General features: G+C 31.4%; 2 protein-coding genes across 3 annotated transcripts; both read left to right on the top strand.

Moving 5' to 3' along the window:
- The first annotated feature begins 4117 nt into the window (after positions 1–4117).
- Positions 4118–12427, top strand: LOC137825847 (kinesin-like protein KIN-4C). The gene is made up of 28 exons (XM_068631631.2): positions 4118–4300; positions 4466–4622; positions 4808–4954; positions 5058–5210; positions 5298–5542; positions 5708–5847; positions 6039–6163; positions 6476–6512; positions 6599–6690; positions 6823–6939; positions 7027–7140; positions 7279–7362; positions 7453–7657; positions 7956–8056; positions 8234–8332; positions 8405–8518; positions 8593–8709; positions 8812–8892; positions 9164–9235; positions 9305–9392; positions 9478–9509; positions 9700–9785; positions 10097–10168; positions 10263–10490; positions 10659–10800; positions 10917–10982; positions 11086–11664; positions 11804–12427. Exons 2-28 carry the CDS (start codon positions 4503–4505, stop codon positions 12233–12235), a joined length of 3888 nt encoding a protein of 1295 aa, XP_068487732.1. The 5' UTR covers positions 4118–4300; positions 4466–4502; the 3' UTR covers positions 12236–12427.
- A 6378-nt stretch (positions 12428–18805) lies between these two features.
- Positions 18806–21645, top strand: LOC137825716 (uncharacterized). 2 transcript variants are annotated; one of them, XM_068631455.2, is made up of 3 exons: positions 18806–18935; positions 19766–20319; positions 21166–21645. In XM_068631455.2, the coding sequence occupies exons 2-3, from the start codon at positions 19860–19862 to the stop codon at positions 21213–21215; spliced, it is 510 nt and encodes a 169-aa protein (XP_068487556.1). In that variant the 5' UTR covers positions 18806–18935; positions 19766–19859; the 3' UTR covers positions 21216–21645. The 2 variants fall into 2 exon arrangements, with proteins under 2 accessions (XP_068487556.1, XP_068487557.1); XM_068631456.1 differs by having other exon boundaries at positions 18933–19625.
- Positions 21646–24188: the final 2543 nt, after the last annotated feature.

Genomic DNA, 24188 nt, shown 5'->3' on the forward strand with positions numbered 1-24188 from the left:
AAAAAGATGCAATTATTATCATACAACGGAATAAGATATATCTTCTAGAAAATCGTTTGAAGGTCTCCACAAGAAGGATTAAAATGTTATTACTGGGGATGTCTTTTCTTTTTCTAATTAACATTATTATGTTCTTCATTTTTACATAATTTCAAAATTGCAAACAAATTAACATGTCTTTATATTTCTTTCCGGATCAAATGTAATGACTTTATATTATATATTTTGACAACTACTTAATATTCATGTTATATTCTAAATATCTATTTTCTTTTTAAAATATATTCATTTTGCTATTCATAATAATGAAAATCATTATTAAAATTAATTTTATATATATTTGTATATATAATATAACATAATTTAAAAATTCATATATAATATTAAAATTATGTAAATAAATTCACTTAAGTAAAAAATAAAATAAATTTAATAAAATGTTAAATAATCAAATTATACTTAAATTTAAAATTATAATTCATGATTTCTTTCAATTTTACATTTTTTTTATTTATAAATGAAACTTAAAATTATTTTAATTAACTAAAATATGAAAAATGATTCATCATTATTTATTCTTCTTTTATATACAAGGGTAAATTTGTAATCTTACAAATTTTACTATTCAAAATAATTTATAATATTCTTACAACCATCTCATCACTCACAAATTTCAATAAACTTTCCTCACACATCTAGTCTAACATATCCCAATCCAAACAACCTCAACTTTCTTCACACTTTCTTCACACTTCCACTCCCCCTCCCCCTCAACTTTCCACTCCCCCACACCCTCTAATCCAAACAAAGCTTTAATGGTTTTTGAAAAGGATTTGAAAATGTTGACTTTTTGGTCAAGCCAATTCAACTGGTTGATTCGTGATTTCAATCGATTGATTTTCTAAAAACCTTAATAGAATTCTGTTAAGATGTTTCAATCTATTTTTAAATGATTCAAACTACTTTTTGTTATTGAATTAAATGTTTTGACCATCTGATTGGAGTTTAAATAAGTTGTTTTACGCTCCTGGTTATTAACTAAGAAAGAGAGTTTAATCAAAATTAGTTTTCAATAATTCAAAGAGATTTTGGATAATCTTTAAGTGTGGAATATGACTCTCTGTATTTTCTGTACTTTAATATTTGAGTGCACCCAGGTGTATTTTATTCCTTTCTTTCTTGATCATTGTAATTCTGTGTGACTTGGTGTTGTCCAGTTTCAGAGGTTGTTATGAAAACTGGGTGGTGTTGCCAAAGGTGGTGTGTGTTCTTGAAGGGTTTAAGATCATCACTTTGGTGTGTTGATTATAATCAAGGTTTGATTACTTAGTTAATTCTCAGTGGTTGATGAGGACTGGATGTAGCTCTGGGTAAAGAGTGAACAAGTATAAACATTTTGTGTTAATCTTTCTGTCCTTACTCTCTTTAAAATTGTTTTAGCTTTGATTTTATAAACTGTTGGTATAAACAATCGATTGTTTTACAAAAACAACAGGTTGATTTTCTACAATTAAACTAAAAACATTTTTCTAATTGGCTGAACTGATTTCTAATTGATTGATTCTTCATTGTCTTTCAATCTACCTTCAATGTTTGTGAAAGTCTTTTATAAAAAATTTACCCTCCTCTTGTTTAAGGCCTATATTTCTAACAAATGGAACCAAACTTACTTTATGTTAAAAAAAGCTCTTAAATATCTACATGTGTTTTGGGAGCTTGAACTTGGTTGATGAGTCTTATAAATATTTCTCTTTTGGAGGAAGAGTGGGAGAGAGCTGACAAAATTTACACATCCTTGTTATCCTTTTGTGACTTCATTACATTGATTTTTGTCACAAGTTATCCTATTTCCAACTTGTATATTTTTTACAAGTTTGAAAATTTCAATGTTTATTAATATAAAATGTGAAAGATAAAGATAAACTAATTAGGAATATGGCGAAATTGATGATAGTCAATTTTGAGAAATATTAGGATAAATACATTGTTAGTGCTTAAATTTGATGCAATAAGGTTTTAGATTTTTTTGTACTTATCCCTTTTGTATGTTACTAACTTATATCATAATAGGAATAAAATAATGTGCAAGCTTTAAGTAATTAATAAAATTGGAAGGATGCAACTTGACACATATTTGACTGAACTAACTTTGGATTTTGATTTTTGGAGCAAATGGAAATGTTAGAGTGGTAGAAGAATAAGAATTGGTGCTTTTCAAATCTTGTTGGCTAGATATTTGTTAAGCATCCTTATCACCACAATTGCATCTAAATCCACCTTTAACATTGGTTCTCAGATCCTTAACAAGTATATGAATCGTCCCTTACCTAACAATGTGGAAACAATTATTTGTACTTTTAGTTGGAAACATGAATTTTCTGAAACTAATTAAATTTTTATAATTTACCTTTTTTCCATTGTACTATATTATTTTAAATTCATCCATTGTCATTGTTAAATATCTATAAATAATAATGAGGAAACTTATAATTATGAAAAAAGTGGAAGAAAGGAGTTCTTCCAAGGCTTTGTTGAATGTTCTTTATGTCAATACAAGATGATAATTAATTACTACAATTTTTTAATAGCTTAAACAACAATTTACTTTTATGATTCCTTGTTCATGAAATATTTAACTTTGACATTTTATTTAATGTAAATATTAAGCTTATTTAAATTTTATTATCAATGTTAGAATTCATGGGTGAACCAACTTTGGATTTTCAGTTTTTGGTGCAAAATGGAAGTGTTAGAATGGTAGAAAAATGACAATTGGTGTTTTTTAGATGTTGTAGGCTAGATATTTGTTAAGCATCACTATCACCACAGTTGCATCTAAATCTACATTTAACATTGATTCTTGGATTTGAACAACTACAAGAATCATCTCTTGCCGACAAATGTGGAAGCAATTATTTGTATTTCTAATTAGAAGCATAGATTTTCTATGGCTAATTAAATTATTTTAACTAACCTTTTTTCTATTGTACCATTTTATTTTAAATTCATTCATTGTCATTGTTCAAAATATTTGTTGATAATAACGAGGAAACTTATGATTATGAAAAAGTAAAAGAGAGGAGATCTTTCAAGACTTTGTTGAATGTTTTCTATGTCAAGAGAATATGATGACTAATTACTACATTTTTTAGTAGCATAGACAATAATTTATTTTTATGGTTTTTTTTCATAAAATATTTAACTTTGACATGTTTATTTAATATAAACATTAATCTTATGTTTATTAATCTTCTCCATCTAGAATCAACTAATGAATAATAAGAGATTCTGATCGTCAAACTGATAAGCAAGGATGTAAGAATCTTAGAGAGAAGGCAAAGAAAAAGAAAATGAAGTTTTTAGAGAGTTGATGATTCTTTTAAAATGAAACATGAATTTCTATTTATATGTTGTTTTAAATTTAATAATAAAATATTCAAGTGTCATTTTAATTATACCACTTTTACTCTAAAATTATTTTTCTGGTCCTTACAAAAATAATAAATTAAATTTATATAATTTCCTATTATTTTTATTTCATATATTATTATGTATTAAAAAATTAAAAACGTTAATTTTATATATAGGATTTAAAATAGAAATAGTATATGAAATATATGAATTTCAAAAAATTTAATTTTATATATTAAAAATTTAAAAATATATATTCATATACGATTTTAATTAGAAATCTTATATTTAATATACGAATTCTATTTTTTTTAATTTGACAAACTATAATTTTTAAAAAAAAATTGTATGTGAGATATACGAATTTGTTTTTTTTAAATGGTTGCTTAAGTTAGCGAGTTTAGGTTAAATAATTTGTTTTTTAGATTCACGATTTACCAATTTTTAATATTTTTTTTTTGTTTTTTCGAAAAAATCGTAGAAAAATTACAGTAGAATGGAAAAAAATCCACTAATGGAGTATGCTTTAAATAATTATTCATTTTTGAGTGGGGTTTCTATGTTTGCTTAATATTGTGACCGTTAGAGTTTCACTGAGATTCATCATGGCACGTGACTCGTGAGCAAGGTCCTGTTTGAATTCGGACCTAAGCGCCATTTTCTCAAATCCGTTTTAATCTAACCCAACACATCCACATTCAAAATCGGAGCCATTACCCTCTCTTCTCTGTTCAAAATTAGAACACTTCGTTCGTTTCATACTCTCTCTTCTTTCTCACTTTCTTCGTTCTCTTTGTTTCTCTCTCACTCTCTCACTTTCTTCGTTCTCTTTGTTTCTCTCTCACTCTCTCACTTTCTTCGTTCTCTTCGTTCCTCTCTCTCACATCAGGTAAAGTAAATTCACACTCATTTCGAAACTTCACCAGCTTCGATTCTCAAAGCTTCTTCACAATCATTCGCTTCTATTAGAGATTGTGAAAAAGTGAGTTTCGAGGGAAATGCTAAGCAATTCAACGTCATTCTGTTTAAGTTTTGCGTTTTGATTGGGTTTTAGGGTTTTTAATCTCGAGGCTGGTTCGGATTGATTGGAGATGGAGAACTACGACGCACCGCAGTGTGTACGTGTTGCGGTCAACATACGGCCTCTGATCACGTCGGAGCTTCTGCTCGGATGTACAGATTGCATCTCCGTTGTTCCCGGTGAACCTCAGGTAGGCATGTTTTCCATCGAGTCTGGATGCTCTGTTCGTGTTGCATTTGCTGTGTCTTGCGTCTGTTCACTTATCACGCATTTAATAAAGTCATATGGCCTGTTCTCTTTTTGATTTAGTTTATGTTGAAATTTGTAGGAATATATGAATTTAATGTGTAATTGTTGTTATTGGATGCTGTGTAGGTGCAAATTGGGTCACATGCTTTCACTTATGACTATGTTTATGGTAGTTCGGGATCTCCATCGTCCACAGTATACAATGATTGTGTAGCTCCACTTGTAGATGCACTTTTTCACGGCTACAACGCAACTGTTCTTGCTTATGGACAGGTATAGTTTTGCATCTGGTTTTGACTTTGATAATTGGAAATTTTTTATCTGAGAAACTTCTGTTGTTATATATAGTTTGTTTTAACTGGGTTTTTATTCTCAGACCGGATCTGGGAAGACATACACCATGGGCACCAATTACACCGGAGAAGAAAATGCGGGTGGTATTATACCCAAGGTGATGGAGACAATATTCAAGAGGGTTCAGACTATGAAGGAATCCTCAGAGTTTTTGATTAGGGTATCGTTTATCGAGGTAAAGAATAATGCTTATGATTTTTTTTTCTGTAATTGTGCTCAGGCTTTGAAACATAGAAGTTTGAACTTGTATAACTGATTACAGATATTCAAGGAAGAGGTATTTGATTTACTTGATCCCAATCAATCTAGAGGAGATGTGGTTTCTACTGCGAAGTCTGCTGCGCCCAGCAGAGTTCCCATACAGATTAGGGAAACAGTGAATGGGGGAATAACATTGGCTGGTGTTACTGAGGCTGAAGTAAAGACTAAAGAAGAAATGTCATCTTATCTTTCTCGAGGTTCACTGTCACGAGCCACTGGGAGTACAAACATGAACAGTCAGTCAAGGTAAATTGCTATACTTAGTCTGCGGGGTCAATGTTGTTTAGGAGTAATTTGATTTGAATCGATAAAATTCAAATACTGCCTATCAAAATTTATATATCTCCCCTCTGCTGAAGTGGAACCTTGCTTTATTAAAGTACGATGACTGTGGTTATGCTCTTTGTTTAGTCGATCACATGCTATATTCACAATCACTATGGAGCAAAAGAGTGGTGATGATGTCTTGTGTGCAAAACTACATTTGGTAGACCTTGCTGGTTCCGAACGAGCAAAAAGAACTGGTGCTGATGGCATGCGTTTGAAAGAAGGTACCCTGTTGTATGTGTAAGACATATTGTTAAAATTAGGGATAGCATTAATGCACAAATAGATTATTTCATATTTTTCACCAATCACAAAAGCATTTTTAAAATCTTACAATGCCTTTCTGCTACTAGCTGAGTTTTATAAATGCAATATTTAAGCTATTTAATGATCATTTAGTTTTTCCATTGTCAAGGCATTCATATCAACAAGGGTTTATTAGCTCTTGGGAATGTGATAAGTGCACTGGGAGATGAAAGAAAGCGAAAAGAAGGTGGCCATGTGCCATATCGCGATAGCAAACTAACAAGACTACTACAGGTTTGCACAGTGTTTGTTAAAACATTATGTCTAGTTGTGTCTATAATATGTATGATTCTTTATATATCTCATTCCATGACTGATGGAGTGATGACTTCTATGCTCATTATTAAAAGTATTGTTGGGATAGGAAGTATGCCTATTATTTTGTTTGAAACTATTGCAACTCCTATCTTGAAACTTGTTTTCAAAAAGTCATTATTACTGAAAATGTGATGTGATACTAGATTTTAGTTGTAGCGCTTACTTCTGATATTTCTATATCATGGATTCATATATCATCTTGACATGGAGTTGGCTAATGACACGCAGGACTCTCTTGGAGGAAACAGCAAAACTGTTATGATAGGTACAGTACTTGGTGGATTTCGAAATTTTTACACTTTTTTTATTATTTATATATGGATCATCAAATTTGTTTTGGGAATGCTGCAGCATGTGTTAGTCCTGCTGACACCAATGCTGAAGAGACATTGAACACTCTGAAGTATGCAAACCGTGCTCGCAACATTCAGAACAAGGCAGTCGTAAGTGCTTTATATTGGTGTTCTCAATGTTTTGTTTCATTTTGTCCCTTCTTAAATTAAATTGTGAGTGACAATGGCAATTGTTTATGTGGGAGCTCAGATGTTTGATGATTTTAAATTTTCTTCTTTTAGATTAATCGTGATCCAGTGGGAGCTCAGATGCAGAGAATGCGAAGTCAGATTGAGCAACTGCAGTCTGAGCTTCTACTTTACAAAGGTGATACCGGAGGGGCATTTGATGAACTTCAGGTACATCATACTTTTAGGAAGTTTCTGATGTTGATCCCTCCTTTTGCTGGGTATAGGTTTCTAATGTCCTGTTCTTTTCTCCATTAGATTCTCAAACACAAAATATCCTTACTTGAAGCGAGCAATGTAGAACTACAGCGGGAGCTTCAAGATCGACGAGTAACTTGTGAGAGTTTAGCACAACGTGCATGTGATGCTCAGGTCTTTCTCTATCCTTTATGCTCTCATCTCTAATAATGCTAGGTCTTTTGTCAAAAAATAAATGTTGTTAGTTGCTTCCAGTATTTCTGTTTAATTTGCCATCAAGTTGCTCGGTCTCACTCAAGATGTTGAATTTAGGTTGAAAAAGACCAAATGGTGATGAAAATAGAATCAATTCGAAATGGTAAATCCTGGGATGAAATTGACTCAAATTCAAACGAGGTTTGAACTCATCAAGTCATTGCTAATGCATAATTACAATTATCTGATAAAGCTATCCATAACTGACTCATGGTGTGACCTCGTTTCTAGGATTATGACCTGGTGAAATCTTATGTGTCAAAGATCCAAGATCTGGAAGGTGAATTGCAGCGTTTGAAAAATTCACATGCAAAATCTAGACATTTTGATGACTGGGTTGATACAGATGATAGTGGATTCCGTTCAAAGAATGTTTTATTAGCATGTGGTAATGAGTACTCTTCTGATTGTGAAGCCAAATCAGCTGACATAACAGGTAGAACATTGGAAGTAGTTTTTTTTTATGTATAATTATACAGTGTATTTATTTGTTAATTAATCCGTGACACTGATGTTATTGATAATATTATTTCATAACTAATTCATTATGCTTGAGTTATGTACATAAATTATGAGATAATGATGACTGATTTCTCAAAAAGCTAGACTTGGGAACAAGATTTAGACTTCTTGATACCCGATATTTTTATATGCATTTTTGCTATAACTGTGGATAGATATTTATTCCTAAATATCAATAGATAATTTTTGAACATTGTGCAACCTGTATGCAGATGACATGGAAGATCATGCAAAGGAAATAGAACACTCTTCTCTTCAAGAAAAGTTGGACAGGGAGCTCAAAGAATTGGATAAGAAACTTGAACAAAAGGAGGTGAAAATTTCTGCATCCAGTTTCAAATTTCATGGAGACATTGAATGTTTTGTTTTGACAATGTTTATATCCTTTCAAATTTGACAAAGTTGCAAGATATTTTGGATATATGCTTTTTAGTGTTGATTTTAGAAGATTTTTTTCTGCTTATTGTTTTATATTTTTTTAATGTTGAAGGCTGAAATGAAGATGTTTAATAATGCTGATACTTCAGTTCTTAAGCATCATTATGAAAAGAAAGTTCTTGAGTTAGAACAAGAAAAGAAATTTTTGCAGGTATTTGATCTCTGCCATCTTGAATTATATTGCGTTTAAATTATTACTTTTATAACTCTGTATTCTTTGTAGAAAGAAATTGAGGAACTTAGGTGCAATCTTGCAAATATTTCATCTACCTCTGATGACGGAGCTCAAAAGCTAAAGGAGGAATATCTCCAAAAGTTAAATGCTCTTGAAGCACAGGTGGACCTATTATTTGGGATGTCTTAACTCTTAATGGCCACTCAGGGTGGTGAACTGATTGTTTGTTTTTCCAGGTCTCTGTACTGAAGAAGAAACAAGAAGCTCAAGCTCAACTGTTGAGACAAAAACAGAAAAGTGATGAGGCATCTAAACGACTGCAGGATGAGATCCAGAGAATTAAATCTCATAAGGTGCAATGACTTGCTATTGGGACTTTACTCAGTTTGTAGAAGAAATCTCTGCTTTGTTTTTCTTTTCCTTTCGAGTCATTAGCGATAGTTTATTTTCTTCAGGTTCAATTGCAACATAAGATTAAGCAGGAATCAGAACAATTTAGGTTATGGAAAGCTTTACGTGAGAAAGAAGTTCTCCAGGTAAATTCAACTCAGAATAATTTTCTTCAACTTTTTAGCAAAAAATGTTCCTTTTATTACTCCATTCTTCTGTAATTGTATGGAGGGAAAAATATACTTGTAGTATTCCTTTCCATTCGATAATAATAATACACTATTCTATCTGTTTATATTTGTTAGGTACATAGGTTATTTGCGACCTTTTGCATAAGGAATGACCGCTTTTGTCTAATATGAACAAAGTGATCAGTTATTAGTGCATCTTCTAATACATATTTTTTTGCCATTTCAGCTTAAAAAAGAAGGAAGGAGGAACGAATACGAGATGCATAAGCTGTTAGCATTGAATCAGAGGCAAAAGATGGTAAATAGAATTTCAAATAACTTATTCTTGTTGCACTGGTTATTCCTATTATTCATGAGTTCATTACAGGTATTACAAAGGAAGACAGAAGAAGCGTCCTTGGCTACAAAAAGGCTAAAAGAACTCTTGGAATCTCGAAAGACTTCTTCACGTGAAAGTATGACTCGAGATTTATTGTGCCACACAGCTTTCTCTATTTTGTGAACTTGTTGATAACTAGCAGTTCTTTCTTTTATACACAGGTGCTGTAGGTGGGAATGGTCCAGGAATTCAGGTACTTATATTACTATGCATGTCATTCACAACAATGTTGCTAAATAATCTACCGTTCTTTTCTAATTTGTAGACGGTGGCGATGTAGGATAGGCTATTTTAATATCATAATTCCATCATGCTATTTGGTGGAAAATGTCATGTCTTGGTGTTTATTTAGCTAACTGCTTGACATATGTTTCTATTTGAAGGCTTTGATGCAGGCAATTGAGCATGAGCTTGAAGTCACAGTCCGAGTGCATGAAGTACGTTCAGCACATGAGCGTCAAATGGAAGAGTATGTTCTACTTTTTAAGCTTTGATTTTTCATCTCAACCCTGACTGAGTAGGTTGTTATATACCGGTTAAATCTAATGAGCTTAAGTTTAAATAATACGGTGAAGGCTTATTTCTGAAGGGCAAACTGCCTTCTTATGTCAATTTCACTCAGCTCTAAATTAAAGTATGTACTAGGGAGATATTTGTATTTGTTCCGATATGTATGCAAAGTTTGCTTACCTATGTTTTTCCTACATGATTTGAATTTAAAAAGATGAGAAATCTTGAACCAATTTACTTATTAATCATGTCACAAACAATTCATTCCAGGAGGGCAAAAATGGCCAATGAGATTGCTAGATTAAAGGAAGAAGCAGATATGATGAGGATAAACAATTCAAGGTGAAAAAGCCTTGCAAGGCATTAATTTAATTTACAATTTTGTATTTGGAAAAATATAATTGACAGCATCTTCTTGCTTGACTGTTAATTTTAGTGATGGCGTCGTATCAATGTCTCCGGGTGCAAGAAATTCAAGGATATATGCTCTTGAAAAAATGATCGCTTCTTCTTCTACAACATTGCTCTCGATGGCATCTCAGTTGTCAGAGGCAGAAGAGCGGGAACGGGTTTTTAGTGGCAAGGGACGTTGGAACCAAGTCCGTTCTCTGGCTGAATCCAAGAATTTGATGAATCATTTGTTCAACTTGGCATCTTCCTCTAGGTAGTAGAACTTACCTGCAAGTTAAACTTTTGGTGATTACAGTTAACCAAGTTACCTCTAAAATTTAAAGTTCTTCAATTATTTGTTCTACTAAAATGCAATCTGTTAATCTGTAGTAAGTTATCTTTTCTCATGATATGACTTTTTTTCTTTGCTTTTCTATTTCAGGTGTTTATTGAGAGATAGAGAAGTCACTTGCCGAGAGAAGGACATGGAAATAATAGATCTAAAAGAAAAAGTAGTAAGATTGAGCTGTTCACTTAGACAATCAGAAATGCAGAAGTCTGAACTTATTCATCAGTTGAAGCTGGTATATTGAGCTTGAGAAATAATTTTTTTTTTCTCCTTTCCGAAAGCTACAGTTTGTAAAATTGAAGAAATATTGGTCCTGTGTTTAACCCTATTATTTATTTAAAATTATGACAGAGTGCAATGAGATACTCTGAATCTGTGGGGGATGTCGGAGGGCATAAGTACGACTTGCGCAAAATGGTAGGTGTTTTGCTTATCTCTAATATGCCTACGTGTGGTTGATCCCATCTTCAATAACTTCTTTTATGGTACTATAGTTAATGATAATTTTGACATCATTTAGGAAAACCGGAGATCTGCAATTTTACTAGAGGATATGGATTTATCAACATCAGATACAGACGAAGGAGATGATAATGTTGCAGATGTCGATTATGTTGCAGATGTCACTGATGATGAATGGGTAGAGTCTGTAAGAAAAATACCCTTTAAGAAAAGAAAGTCTAGAAGCTGCGTAAGCATGGAAAACAATCTGTCAAATACCCATTCAGAAGATGGGAAAGATAATTCAATAGAAGGAGATGGAGGTGCATCCGAGGAAACTGCATCAGATACATGCTGCTCTTGTAGTAAATTTTCATCTTGCAAGACCAACAAGTGCACATGCAGAGCTATGGGTGGCACTTGTGGGAGTTCTTGTGGTTGCCTAGCATCCAAGTGTGCCAACAGATCATCAATCTCAAGTGAGGCACAAGTTGAAGGGAGTGGTAATGATTCCGGCATTGAGGAAGCTGACAAAAATCGCCTTCTTGCTGCTCAAGGTGCTGAGTTGCTTCAGGGTGCACTGGTTGAGGGGCCTGCTGATGCCCACAGTGATAATCATGGGCCAAGAAAAGCCCTTTCTGATATTGGAAATACACTGGTGCGTGTCAGTCATAAATCATCAGTCAAATCTCTTGGGAATAATTTCTTTCATGGTCATTACATGTAAATTAGATGCCACTCAGATTAATTACTTCAGTATTGTTTGGTCTAAGACAAGCTGTTTCTGTTTTTTGCAGGCCCAATCAAACGCCCAGAAGGCTAATCAAAGAAAGAAATGGCGAAAGTCCACTGTGCCTACAGTAGTTGTTGTTCCAGATCCACCGTCCACCCAGTCAGATAATGCTGCAGTACCCAAGAAAGAAAACAATAGCATCAGTGAAGCGAATGAATCTATGAACATACCACAAAAAATGCACTCTTCTAGACCTGAAAATGTTCCGGTACCCCCTAAGGTAGAGAAAAACGTAACTGAGACAGGTATACCTTTGAGAATACCACGAGCTATGCGAAAACAAGTATCATCAAATGGTGGTGGCCTTCCACTGGGAGACGTGAACGGCAGTAAGCCAGATGAATCTTTGAACAAGAAGGAGTCTGAAGTGAGTGAAGCTAGAAGTCCACTGAAACAAAAAAGAACCCTGGAGAAAGAGAACAGTGGACGTTATTAAAAGACCATAATCTAAGGTGCATGCAATTACCATATTCTTATGGTGTGTATCTGTGTATCAATCATTAACTTTCGTTTGTCTTCAGCAGACAAATATATTATTTTGGCTTCCTTTTTGTGGCTTATTAGACATGGTGGTTTATCCAAATGATATTATTGTTGAGGTGTTACTAAACTCGTTCGACATTCAAAAGTTAAGCATATTTATATTAAACATAATTTATTGGGCTAAAGTTATCCCAAAAGAAAAAAATCAATTATTGATAAAGCTAAAATAATTAATTAGAAGCATGCATAGTTGGATTTTTACGTTATCCTATGATTCTAACTCCAAGGATTCATTAGAGGGTGCCTTTGAGCACTCAATTGTATGTTGATGTTCGTAAGTAAATGCGAAAAACTATGATATTTCGACAACTATCCTCATCCTACAACAATAAATATTAATATTTATAAAAAAAAATAAAAAAAAGACTTTCTTAATAAAAAAAATACAAGCAAAATGCAAATATTAGAATTTTTTCAAAATTAAAAAAATTATAAATTATAAATTTTTATAAATGATTAAAATATTAATATTTATTGGGTTGTAAGGTGAAATACGGTTGTTAAATAAATATTTTTGGAAAAAAAAAATATCAACTTCCCTTTTCTTTTCCTCTTATGTTTATTGGAAAATATTGTCATGTTTGAAATTATTTTATTTTTTTATATTTACAAACACATACTATTATTATTAGAAAATTATTAAATAAAAATTAATTTTATAAACAAAAATTATTAATTGTTATATTAATTAAATTAAATATTATTTTAAAAATTAAAAAATTATTAATATCTAAATTAGTTTTTGTTATTAATAAATAATTTTTAAATTGGTATTTAAATAGTTACCAATATTTTAACTACTAATTATTTAGATTTTAAATTTATTTTTATTTAATATTTTTTTTATAATATATTTATCTTTTTAAGAAAAAAAACTTAAAACATTTCAAGCTTTTACTTTTCCGTCAACGCTAAGAGTCCAATTTTTTTGTCCTTTTATAACTTGTTTACTTCTTATAGACAAAATAAGTAGGTTTTTCTTGGTGTTGAAATTGTTGTCACCATTGAATGGGGGAGAAAAAGAAGGGGAAAGAAAGAAAAAATAAGAAAAAGAGATAAGGAAAATGAAGAGAAAACCAATGAAAAGAAGAGAAAGAAACTATAAAGGGAGAAAAAGGAGAAAAGGAAATCACACAAGAAGATTAGAAAAGAAGAACATGTGAGTGGAGATGGAGAAAAGACAAATGAAAAAAAGGTAAGAAAAAATAGAACATGCAATTGAGGAGGTAAAGTGAATGAAAAACAACAAATGAAACTAAGAAAAGAAGAACATTAACATAAAGAATATGAAATAAACATGTATATATATGGTTTACATTTTCATTATCTACAAATATATTTTTCACTCATTTAATGGTGTTTCAAAACTCTTCCTATCTCAATCTCAAGATAAGAGAAGTTCAACCGGCAAAACTGACTTTGTAAACGGAGAACAAAAATTAGTTTATTTGTATTTCAATACTTACTTGAACTATTACTCAACAAAAAATATTTTTTTATTAAAAATAAAATAAAAAAATTCTTGTTTTTAACATAAGAAATAGTTCATTCTAAATTAAAATAAAATAATCTCTTCAATTCTAAACTAAATCAATGGAGAAATTGATTAAGGAATCATTATATAATCAACATTTTTTATTTAAATTGAATATATTAATTATTTTATATGCTTATGTTGTCTTCTTGAATTTAATGAAGAAAGAGAATATATACAAAAAGTCAAGAGACCATGGTTAGAGTAAAGACAATCAAAAGATGAAGAGACTACGGTAAAAATTAATGCTTGGAGTGTATATAAAGTTTGAAAAAGTTATAGTTATTGTTCTTAAAAAGTTGTTTAAGTTAAAGAATACATACTAGAATCAACTAGGAAGAATACTTTTAAATTTTTAGTGATTAATATTACTTCACTTTTTTTTGTCATCAATTTATTTTCTTTCTACCAAGAATTTTCAAATTTTATTTTCTTAAAAAAAAAACAAAAATTAAGTGGACAAGTGTTTAGAAACACAATTTATTCATTTTTTATGTTACTTTTATAATAACAATATACTTTTTATAAAAAAATAATAACAATAATTTTTTTCAAGGTATTTTTTGACAGTATTTAGGTAGAAGACATTCAAGTATAGAGACTAAAGTGTTTTTTTTTTTTAATTAGATGATTAAAAATGTCAATTTTAATATTACAGGGTAAAAGATAAATTTATTCCAACTCCGAGACATTCAAAACTAATTAAGCTTATCTACTAGATAGTTTTTTCTCTTCTACATGATTTGTTTGTTTAAGAAATTAAAATTGTATAAATTATTACAGCAAAGTTATTATCTTGATAAAAAAAAATATTCTTATTAATGAATTACGAAGTAGTTGTAGATTTATTTAGCTATTTATAAAATAATATATGAAGATATTACTGAAAATAATTAATGTATTCTTGATTCATTATAATTATTGTTAAAAAAAAATAGGTAAGATGTACTTTTAATGTCTTTAAACTTTCTTCTGGTTCTTTATTTTATCTTTTAGTTTTCAAGTGTTATATAGATAATTTGTTTTCCCTTTATAAAGCCTTATCGATATCCTTTTTAGAGAAGGAAAATATAAATATTGTTTTAAAAAAGACTAGATTAAATTTCAAAAAAAAAAAATCAGTACTGTCAAAAATATATTTTGCCCAAAATTATTTTTTATGAAGAGATGTATTGTATTATAATAACAATAATAATAATTATTATTATTATTTTATTATTATTGTTGTTGGATTGTGGGAGGAAGTGAAAGATGTTGTTGGAGAATTGGTGGGTGAAATGAATAGAGCATCTTATAGTTATTATGTTTGGTTATGGACCCAACCCAAGAATGAAAAGTTGGATAATGATATTTGAATTTGCAATGAGAAACCATGTTGCACATGCCACATGTGAATTGGTTGGCCCATTAGGTATGTAAGCATCTTCATAATGAGTGGCTGAGGAAGGAATTCATTAACATGGAGGCAAAAACAATAATAGTATTATAATAAAATAATAATAATAATAAGTTGGAAATTTGTGGACCTTCTCTTTTTGAGAAAGGGATAACAATATGAAGTTGAGGTTTTTGCCACATTGGATGTGGGTGAGGATTGAGGAATAGTGAGGGTCAAGTTGTTTGTTTGTTTGGCTTGGAGTTTTGATTTGGCAACATCTACACAAACAAAGATTTTGGACCAAAGAGGAGCAAGTGTGAGTTACCAAATCTCACTTTCTCTTTTCCTTTCAACTTTTCTCAACCAACAAAACTAATTATTCTTTTTTGCAAATATTTTTAAAAAGAAGGGGATGGAGAACTTTTAAAAATTAGATTAAAGTATATAACAAAAAAAATGTTCAATATAACTTTAATTTTGTATTTATGAATTATAAAATAAATAATAGAATAAAGTGGTTTAAATCAATTGTGTAAGTAAATATAAAATATAAATTGTTATTATTTTAATTATTTCTGTAATTATTTGGATGATGATATTGCTTTTCAAAATATTGAAAAATTTAAACGAAGTTGTTAAAGATTTTTAATAACACATTAAAAATGTAAAATTATATTATGTTATAAATTTTTGGGTTTTAAGGTTAATTTTGTTGTCTGTGGTTGATTGTTGGTGTAATGTCAACTTTAATTTTTATTTATATTGGGTTGTAGACAATATTTTTATTAATACCTCGACTTAGAGGTTAGTAGTTGATTTTCATAACTTGTTTACTATCTTTGTATTATAGTACTCATGTTATGCTGTGAAATAGTTAATCAAAAAACTAATTGTATTGGATTGTCATTTTTTAAATTAAAATTGCAATATCTGTAGATTAGATCATAATCATTTTGACTTTCCATTATAGTGGCTCATTGGATAAGTCCTCTGAAGTAAAGTATTGTTTTACTATGTGGTTGTGGTTGTGGGTTGTGAAAGATCTTGCAATTGATGTGTTTAGAAGCTTCATAATTTTTTTCATTGATCTTATAAGCATAACATATAGTTTAATTATTGTATTAAAAGGAAATTTATACTTATAAGTTATCATTTGACAAGCATGAACATCTTTTTCAACAACATCATATCTAAATAGGTCATGATCCGTGAATTTAGGTTGGCAGTAGTACAACTTCAATGTTGTTTCAACGGAAAGTACCAAAAGAGTGCATATTTTTTTCCTTAAAATGAATAAAGGTATAATTGTATGGGATTTGAAATAATTTAGGAGATACACATTGAAAATGAGCACCTTTCTCATTTTATGTGATTTGGCCATTTGCAAACACAATAGCAAGATAAGAATTAAAATGATTCTCTAGGTATGTGATGCAAAATTGGTCCATTTGAATATGAATCTTGATGTTATGGACAAAAAAACAATTTTCTTTATTTAGTGCGAATGATGTGTTTTGACTCAATGGTTTTAATTTGGTGTATGGTTCAACTTATATATGAAGAATAGTGGACTAACATATATGTATGAGTTTTTAAGGTAACAATATAGATAAGATATATATTTTTAACTTCAACTTCACAATATTTATGAATGTTTTTTTTAAACAAATAGTAATTCATGTACCGTGTTCACAATCTTTTAATGAATGCAAAATTTATTTATTTTCTCTTGAAGTTATAACTTTTTTTATAAAAATGCTTTCGTGTTAGACAAATCATCCATATTTGACATCTCGGCTAGGTTGACACCTTTATCATATAAAAAATACATTTTTGTTAATTGCAAATAACATTCTAAAATCAAATTTAAATTTTTAAATGATTATTACTTTCACCTTTTTAACAACATTTAGTTAACATAGGTCCTAATAATACCCCCACAAACAATTCAAAAATCACATTAGTATTCCACAAACTAAATCAACTATAAAAGTGTATCATAATGGAGATTGATTTTCTTTAAAGCACACAAATTTGCAAGATTTAGTGTTGCACAATCATGCATACTTTGCTTTTCTCCAAGGCACACTAATCAACGGTTTGTACAATTACACAATACTTCCAACCTCCCTTTCTAAAGGTTTTTACACATATTGATTTAATAGAGCTTGATCTGCATAGTTGAAACTTTGGAAGGAGTTGCTTGTTGTAAAGATTGTGGGGTTGGTATTTGTAAATCTTGATCTCCCATGTTCGTTTATTTTCTCTATAAATTAACATAGGTAAAACATGAAAAGAGAAATAAAAAAGTGTTTATAAAACAAAGTTGATGTTAGAAATTATTTTTAAAATTATAAAAGGAAATGTCTCTTTACTTGTTCTATACTTCCTATTACATTTAAAAAATTTATTTCATTTCAAATTTACACGAATAACAATAACAATACAATTTTATGTTTTTTTTTATCTTTTATTAAATTTTTATACAAACTATTATAATAATTTTTAAATTAAATTGAAAAACCTAAATCGAAATTATACTCAACTTTTGTTTAAAAATAAATTAAAAAATCAGAGTGAAATTGGACTCCTCAAAAATCAAATTCTGCCTAATTTTTTATCATGAAAATTATTTTTCACAAATTCGATTTTCTTGTATTTTAATTTTAAAAAAAGGTTATACGAAAAAAATTCACTTATTATATTGTGTAGAAAAAGAATTCAAAAACTAAGGGTACTACACTCACTTTAAGCAGGAGGTGGTGCAATTATTAAGAGAAAAATTTAAACATGCTTTTATTTATGATTTATTAAAAAGTAAATACATATTGTGCACCATATAAATAATTAAGTTGAGTTGAACATAAAATATGAACATTGACCGATACAATTATTACAACTCAATTAAAAATGACGAATTCAAAGTCTACATGTACAAATATTTCAAAGATAAAACTTTATTATAAAAATAGAATAAAAAACGTTTAAAATAAAAATAAAAAATATTTACAGAAGAAGGTTTAACCATTTTTTTCTTTTCATTACATTGATAATAAAATAACAGAGATAGAATACCATAAGCTTTAAACTCTAATCATGGAGTATAAAAAAAAGTGTAACAATGGGAAATAATTTTTATTTTATTTTAATTTCTTCTAAGTAATGTTCCTTGAACCACACATCCACGCAAATTCAAAACCAAATCTTGTTGCCTTCAACAATTTTACTTTCTCATCTCAGCCTCCAACCACCACCACATCTTTGACGGCTACCTTTTTCTTCACGCCACGCACCTACCCACACTCGCCACGTGTCCTCAACATTGTTTCTATTGTGGAACCGGCTACACCGGATAACACTATCGTTGTTATGTTCTTCTCTTCATCGCCCACGTGGCGCTCTTTTACTTGATAGTATTGTGCATTATGCCAAGTGAATTATTACTGGAACAGCTCGGATAGATCCAACAGTTCTGAACGCGCCACGTGTGATTTGGAATCATCCAACGGTATCTGGAAACTGTATAGCAATTGCGACTGGTTTTTCTTCTCATTTTTCTCTATCAATCTATCTGTCTACCCTTTTCCCCTTAAAAGCCTAATATTATTCGTGAAAGCTTCGTTTCTGATAAACATTTTTTGAATAACAGATTTTACTTTCTGAGGATTTAACCTTTTTAAGGTATACACTGATTGATTAATAGCGTTTTTCCCGTCCTTGTTTTCGTTTTTTTTTTCTTTCCTTAAATAGCAGTTTGTGGATACTCTGAATGATTGAATCTTTGTCAAAAGTTCGTGCTTTTGTCGTTTCAGCTTCTGGGTTTTTTGTTTTTCACCCTGTTTTATCTGATTTTGGAGTAAAGACACGTTTTTTTGTGTTTATTCAAATGTTTACATGTGTAATTGTTTTGGGGGTAAACAATTGGAACTTTTGCTGAAAAAATGGATTCGGTTACCTCGGTGGTGCCCCCGTTGGGAATTTGTTTGTGTGGCTATTTTAAGCTTTGCTATTTTTTGTTCTTGCTGTGAATAGTATGGTTCCTGTTTTGAATCTGTCATTGTTTTGATTATGTGTCAATATGGGTTTATTCCTATCGATTCTTGTTGAGAAAATGGGTGTCTTTGTTCAATGTACTTTAGAGTACCGTTTGTGTTTTGGTTTTGTTTTTTGGTGTATATACAATGTACTGCGGCTATTGCCCTTTGTTATAACTAGTAACAAATGTTTGTTAATGATTTAATTAAATTGCCTTTTGTTATGACTTGTTAGTCATTCTCACCGAGGTGGAAACCATATGAATTACGCAGCTAGAAAATTCAGCTCTTCTGGCTTCTGGCTTTTGAAATTCAAGTATCACCAAATATTTTCTGAGTATGATTGTTTAAAGAAATCGTTTTTTATTAGCTTTTGTTTTTGTTTAGGTGCTTCTGTAGTCATTAGATTTCCTTATTTTCTGTTGTGAAAATTGCTTTCACTTCAATTTAGATGGTTGCTAACTGAGTTCTTAATAGGCTTCCCTTACCAGAGCTGCTGTTTGTTCAAGAAGAGGTTGTGTTCATTTGCTCAGAAGAAGTTTTTCTGCAAAAAAACGACACAGTCGTGTAAATGTCTGTGGCTTTTACTAACCTCTCGTGGTGGTTGTGGAGTGGAAAGCATCAAGAGCCAAGAATCCCAAATGGATCTTCTATAAATTCTTCTGCGGATTCGAATCTGTGGGAATCGGATGTTTTGAGGTTTCCTTTGGTTCAGACGAATATGGGGTCCTCATCGAGAAAGGTGAAGCGCAAATGGCACAGTAGGGAAGAGAGGAAGGTGGATAGGGAATATGATGTTGTTCTGGTTCCATCTGATGGTGGATGTGTTTCTGGTTCTGAATCTGATGATTCTGACTGGTCAATTGGCTGGTTAGAGCCTCATGGACCTGGTTTCCCAAGTGATGATGAAACTGATAACAGTTTTGCTGTGCTGGTTCCCTGTTATGGACGAGACTATGGAAGAATACTGGAGGATCCAAAAAGTAATTTGCTGAGGGGTGTTGGGAACTTTCCAGATAGTTATTCAGATGGTGAGCTTTTTTTATTAACACATCTGTTGGAGTTACATTTGTGTTGCTTTTGAATTGGTTTTCTCTGTCTGTTTTGGTTAATGAATCATTATCAATTTAGCATTTGAATACATGGATTTGGATTGAACAAATAAACATTAGTTGAAAATGTAAAAGCTATTCAAAATGTTCGTTGTCTTCTATTTTTGTTGGCTTTTTGCACGTGATACTGATTACTGTCAAAATACAATTTTAGGCATTGGTTCCAGCAGCTGCTGAATTCCATCATGAATTTGTATTAGTTAAGAAAAATATTACCCAGATACATTTTTTTGGTTAAACTTTACTAGACTGAAGCATACCATTTTGCATTTAGTGTTATTTCTAATTCATTTTTCAATGAGAGGAAGTTACTTCACATTTTTATAAACGAAGATTAAGATAAGTAGAGAATTCATCAATCTTGCTGTATTTATGTTTAAAGGTCCATAGGAGATAAACATGATTTGGGGCTGAAACGATTTTAACCAGCACTTTTTTATTCATTAATCTTACCTAGTTTTCTTGCTTTGAAACGAAAATAAGATTTTCCATCTAGTTGGATATATGAATCTGCCTTTACCCTCATGGTCCATTAGCTGGAATCAACAAGCCTATTAACAATAATGACATGAATTGGATTTTTTAATACAATTGAGTGTTCTTGGACTTATATCTAGTATGATATGTGATGTGACTTGTGAAGTTAATATTAATTTGGACTTTGCGCATATATTTGTGGTTGATAGATTACATAGCATTTATATTTTGTTTTCTTCTGGTGAGGCTAGAGCTGCAACATTTATGCCTTTTCTCCCTTGTCTGCAGAGAGCAAAAAATATGTGGAAGACTGGCTCTCTTCTCTTAGAAATACCTGATGCACAACCATTCATCATTGTGATCCTGCACTTCCTGAGAAAATTCCTCTCTCGTGGTCCATAGCCAATAAATCATTGTATAATGTAAATGTTGTAAAAAGAAAAAACAAAAAGAGATTGATGTGATGTCAGAATATGATTGGTTAACATTGAGTCTTTGATAATTCAAATATGAGGAGGAGATATAGTCAAGAGTGAAGCAGTTGTGAATGTGATGCTTTGACACTGAGAACGATGTGCAACTGCTGCTGTTCTGCTCTCTTCCTTCTCAGAGTCCAAACTTTATGACTGAATTTAGAGGTGTATTGAAGTGTGACTTTGGAACTTGCAATTCGTTGATGTAAATATGGTAATTGGGTGAATGCTTGAATTTGTACATAACTGTATATAAATTTTGTATAACATGATGTGTGTGTGTTTCGAGTTTGTATATATGCCTCTAGAGTTAAATTAGCTCATTTTTTTGTATATCCTTAATAACAGAGTCTCTACCCTACAAGTAAATTGCAATGACATCATTTGTGATTTTGTTAAATTTATCTCATATTCTTTAGTTTTCTTCTGTTAAATTAGATGTTTTAATTGCATTGGAAATATTACATTAACTATTTTTTTAGTTGTTTCAGAAAACCTTATACCATGTACTTAAAAGAGAGATGTTTATAATAAAAACATAAAAAAATAGTTATCTGCAAAGTCGTACTTATTATAATATTATAAAATTTAATAATGAATAATGACCGGGAGGAACTTAATTATTTGTATATTATCACGCTTACTCTTCCATCTAGCAAAACTATTTCAACAATATTAATTAGTATTAGTTTGCATTTTATATTTGAAATTATAACTATAAATACCTTTCAAACAAGTTAACATAAAAAAGAGGAAGTGATTATTGTATAATATCAACCACTTAATCTCATGTGATATTTGTACTATCGAATGGAGATAACGAGGTCCTGTAGTGTACTATTAAGTATTGAGACTATGTGAGATCTTATATTGTGTTGTCGAGTATTGATATACTCCTGAGAACGGTACAAGATTCATCACAAACGGTCTCTCGAACAACATACAAGGTTAATGATGTCATTAACAACTTGTGATTAAAGGGCAATTGGACTCCATTGGGCTCGACCTAATCATCCTTACAATCAAAGACCCAATACAATTACTATAAATAGGAGAGCACCATAAGGCCAAAGATAACACAATCTTGATCTTGAACTAACATCTTTTACTTGAATCGAGAACTCACTCGATTGTCAGAGTATAATCGCAAGTACCGTTTTTGAGAACTCAAAGATTGAGAAGCCAAAAATTCGAAGATCGAGAAATCGAGAAGCGATAAAGTTGAAGACCGAGAAGGACACGTCTAGGGAAATTTGGTCTTGTAAGAACGTTTTTTGCGCCAATCGTGGGTTGAAAGGAAACTTTACTGAGAAGTCACATGATAAAGATTAGAAATATGACGAGTAACGACAAACGTTCACGAGAGGAAGTGGAGAACCACTGAGAAGACCAAATAACAATGATAATGGAAATGAGGAAGGAGTTGAAAACCCTAAAAAAGAAGAACATGGAAGAGATAAATGCCCTAAGAGCAGAGGATACTCGCATGAGGCAGAAGTTAGACAACAACGTGACAATCCCAATTATGAGGGACTAAAACCGAAATCCCACTGAGTCCAATCGAAATACTATTCCAAAAGTGGAGGAAGTCGACAACTCTCACCACTTAAGTACCAAACCATTCACTTCAACTAGAAGCTTCGGTACATCATTCTAGTGGCATATGTTCACCGAGACTAAAATGGAAGTCTACCTTCCAAGTAACTAGGAGAGTCTAACAAGCACGTAGATGCATATGTAACCCAGATCAACTTGTACATGATTGAGAACACACTCCTGTGCCAACTCTTCCTTATCTCCCTAAAGGAGCCATTCTGAGTTGGTTCACACGGATGCCTCCCCACTCCATCGATTGTTTTGATACCTTAGTTATGAAGTTTGAGGCACAATTCGTAATGAGTCAATCTCACCACCCCACGTTAATAGAATTGGTTAATATAAAACAAGACAAGCCATAGTCACTGTGAGCGTTCATGGAACAACTTGGGAAATTCACCTCTAGTATCCAAACCTAAGCCCCAATATAGCCATGCATCACATGATCACCACTCTCAAATCATGGCTTTTCTAAGACATTCTTTGCCAAAAAACAACCCGCTTCAAGTCTCGTCAACTTATAACAAAGGGCGGTCAAGTTCATACAACTCAAAGAATTAAGAGAATTTCGTACTAAAGTGAGGACAACAAACGATTTTGGCGAGAAGAAGGCTAATCGACTTGGACCTAAATGCCGAGCATTTTTGTACCGAGAACTACATGACAAGAAAAAAAATCAGAAAAGCTTGCAAAAGGGGGCTTACCGAATTCAAAACCTAACCAGGGAAGATGTGTCGAGAACGTGGAATGTTGGGCATCAGAAGTTTTATTTTAGTTATATCAATATAACTAGTGTACTCTTTCTTACCATTGACATTTTTTTCTTTCTATAAAGTAAGGTCTTGGTCGACGAGGTTTTAATAAGAGACTCATTAGCTAAGAAAACTACATTCATATTACATCATTCTTTGTCCCCCTACTTTCAACACAATCAAATAAATGCGATAACGTTTTTGGCCAAGTTCGAATTCACCCAAGTGAATCCATGCCAAGAAGGACCTATGGAAAGCGCTTTAGTGTTCTTGACCAAGGTCGAATTCACCCAAAAAAATTCCTACCGAGAATGACAACTGGAGAGTGCAACAACGTTCTAGGTCAAGGTCGAATTCACCCAAGTGAATCCTTGTCGAGAACAACATCTGGAAAGCGCTTTAGTGTTCTCGACCACGGTCGAATGCACCCAAGTGAATCCCTGCTGAGAATAACATCTGAAAAAAACTTTAGTTTTCTCGGCCACGGTTG

This window comes from Phaseolus vulgaris, chromosome 8 (genome assembly GCF_051622355.1).
Source record: "Phaseolus vulgaris cultivar YP4 chromosome 8, ASM5162235v1, whole genome shotgun sequence".
Taxonomy (NCBI): Eukaryota; Viridiplantae; Streptophyta; class Magnoliopsida; order Fabales; family Fabaceae; genus Phaseolus; species Phaseolus vulgaris.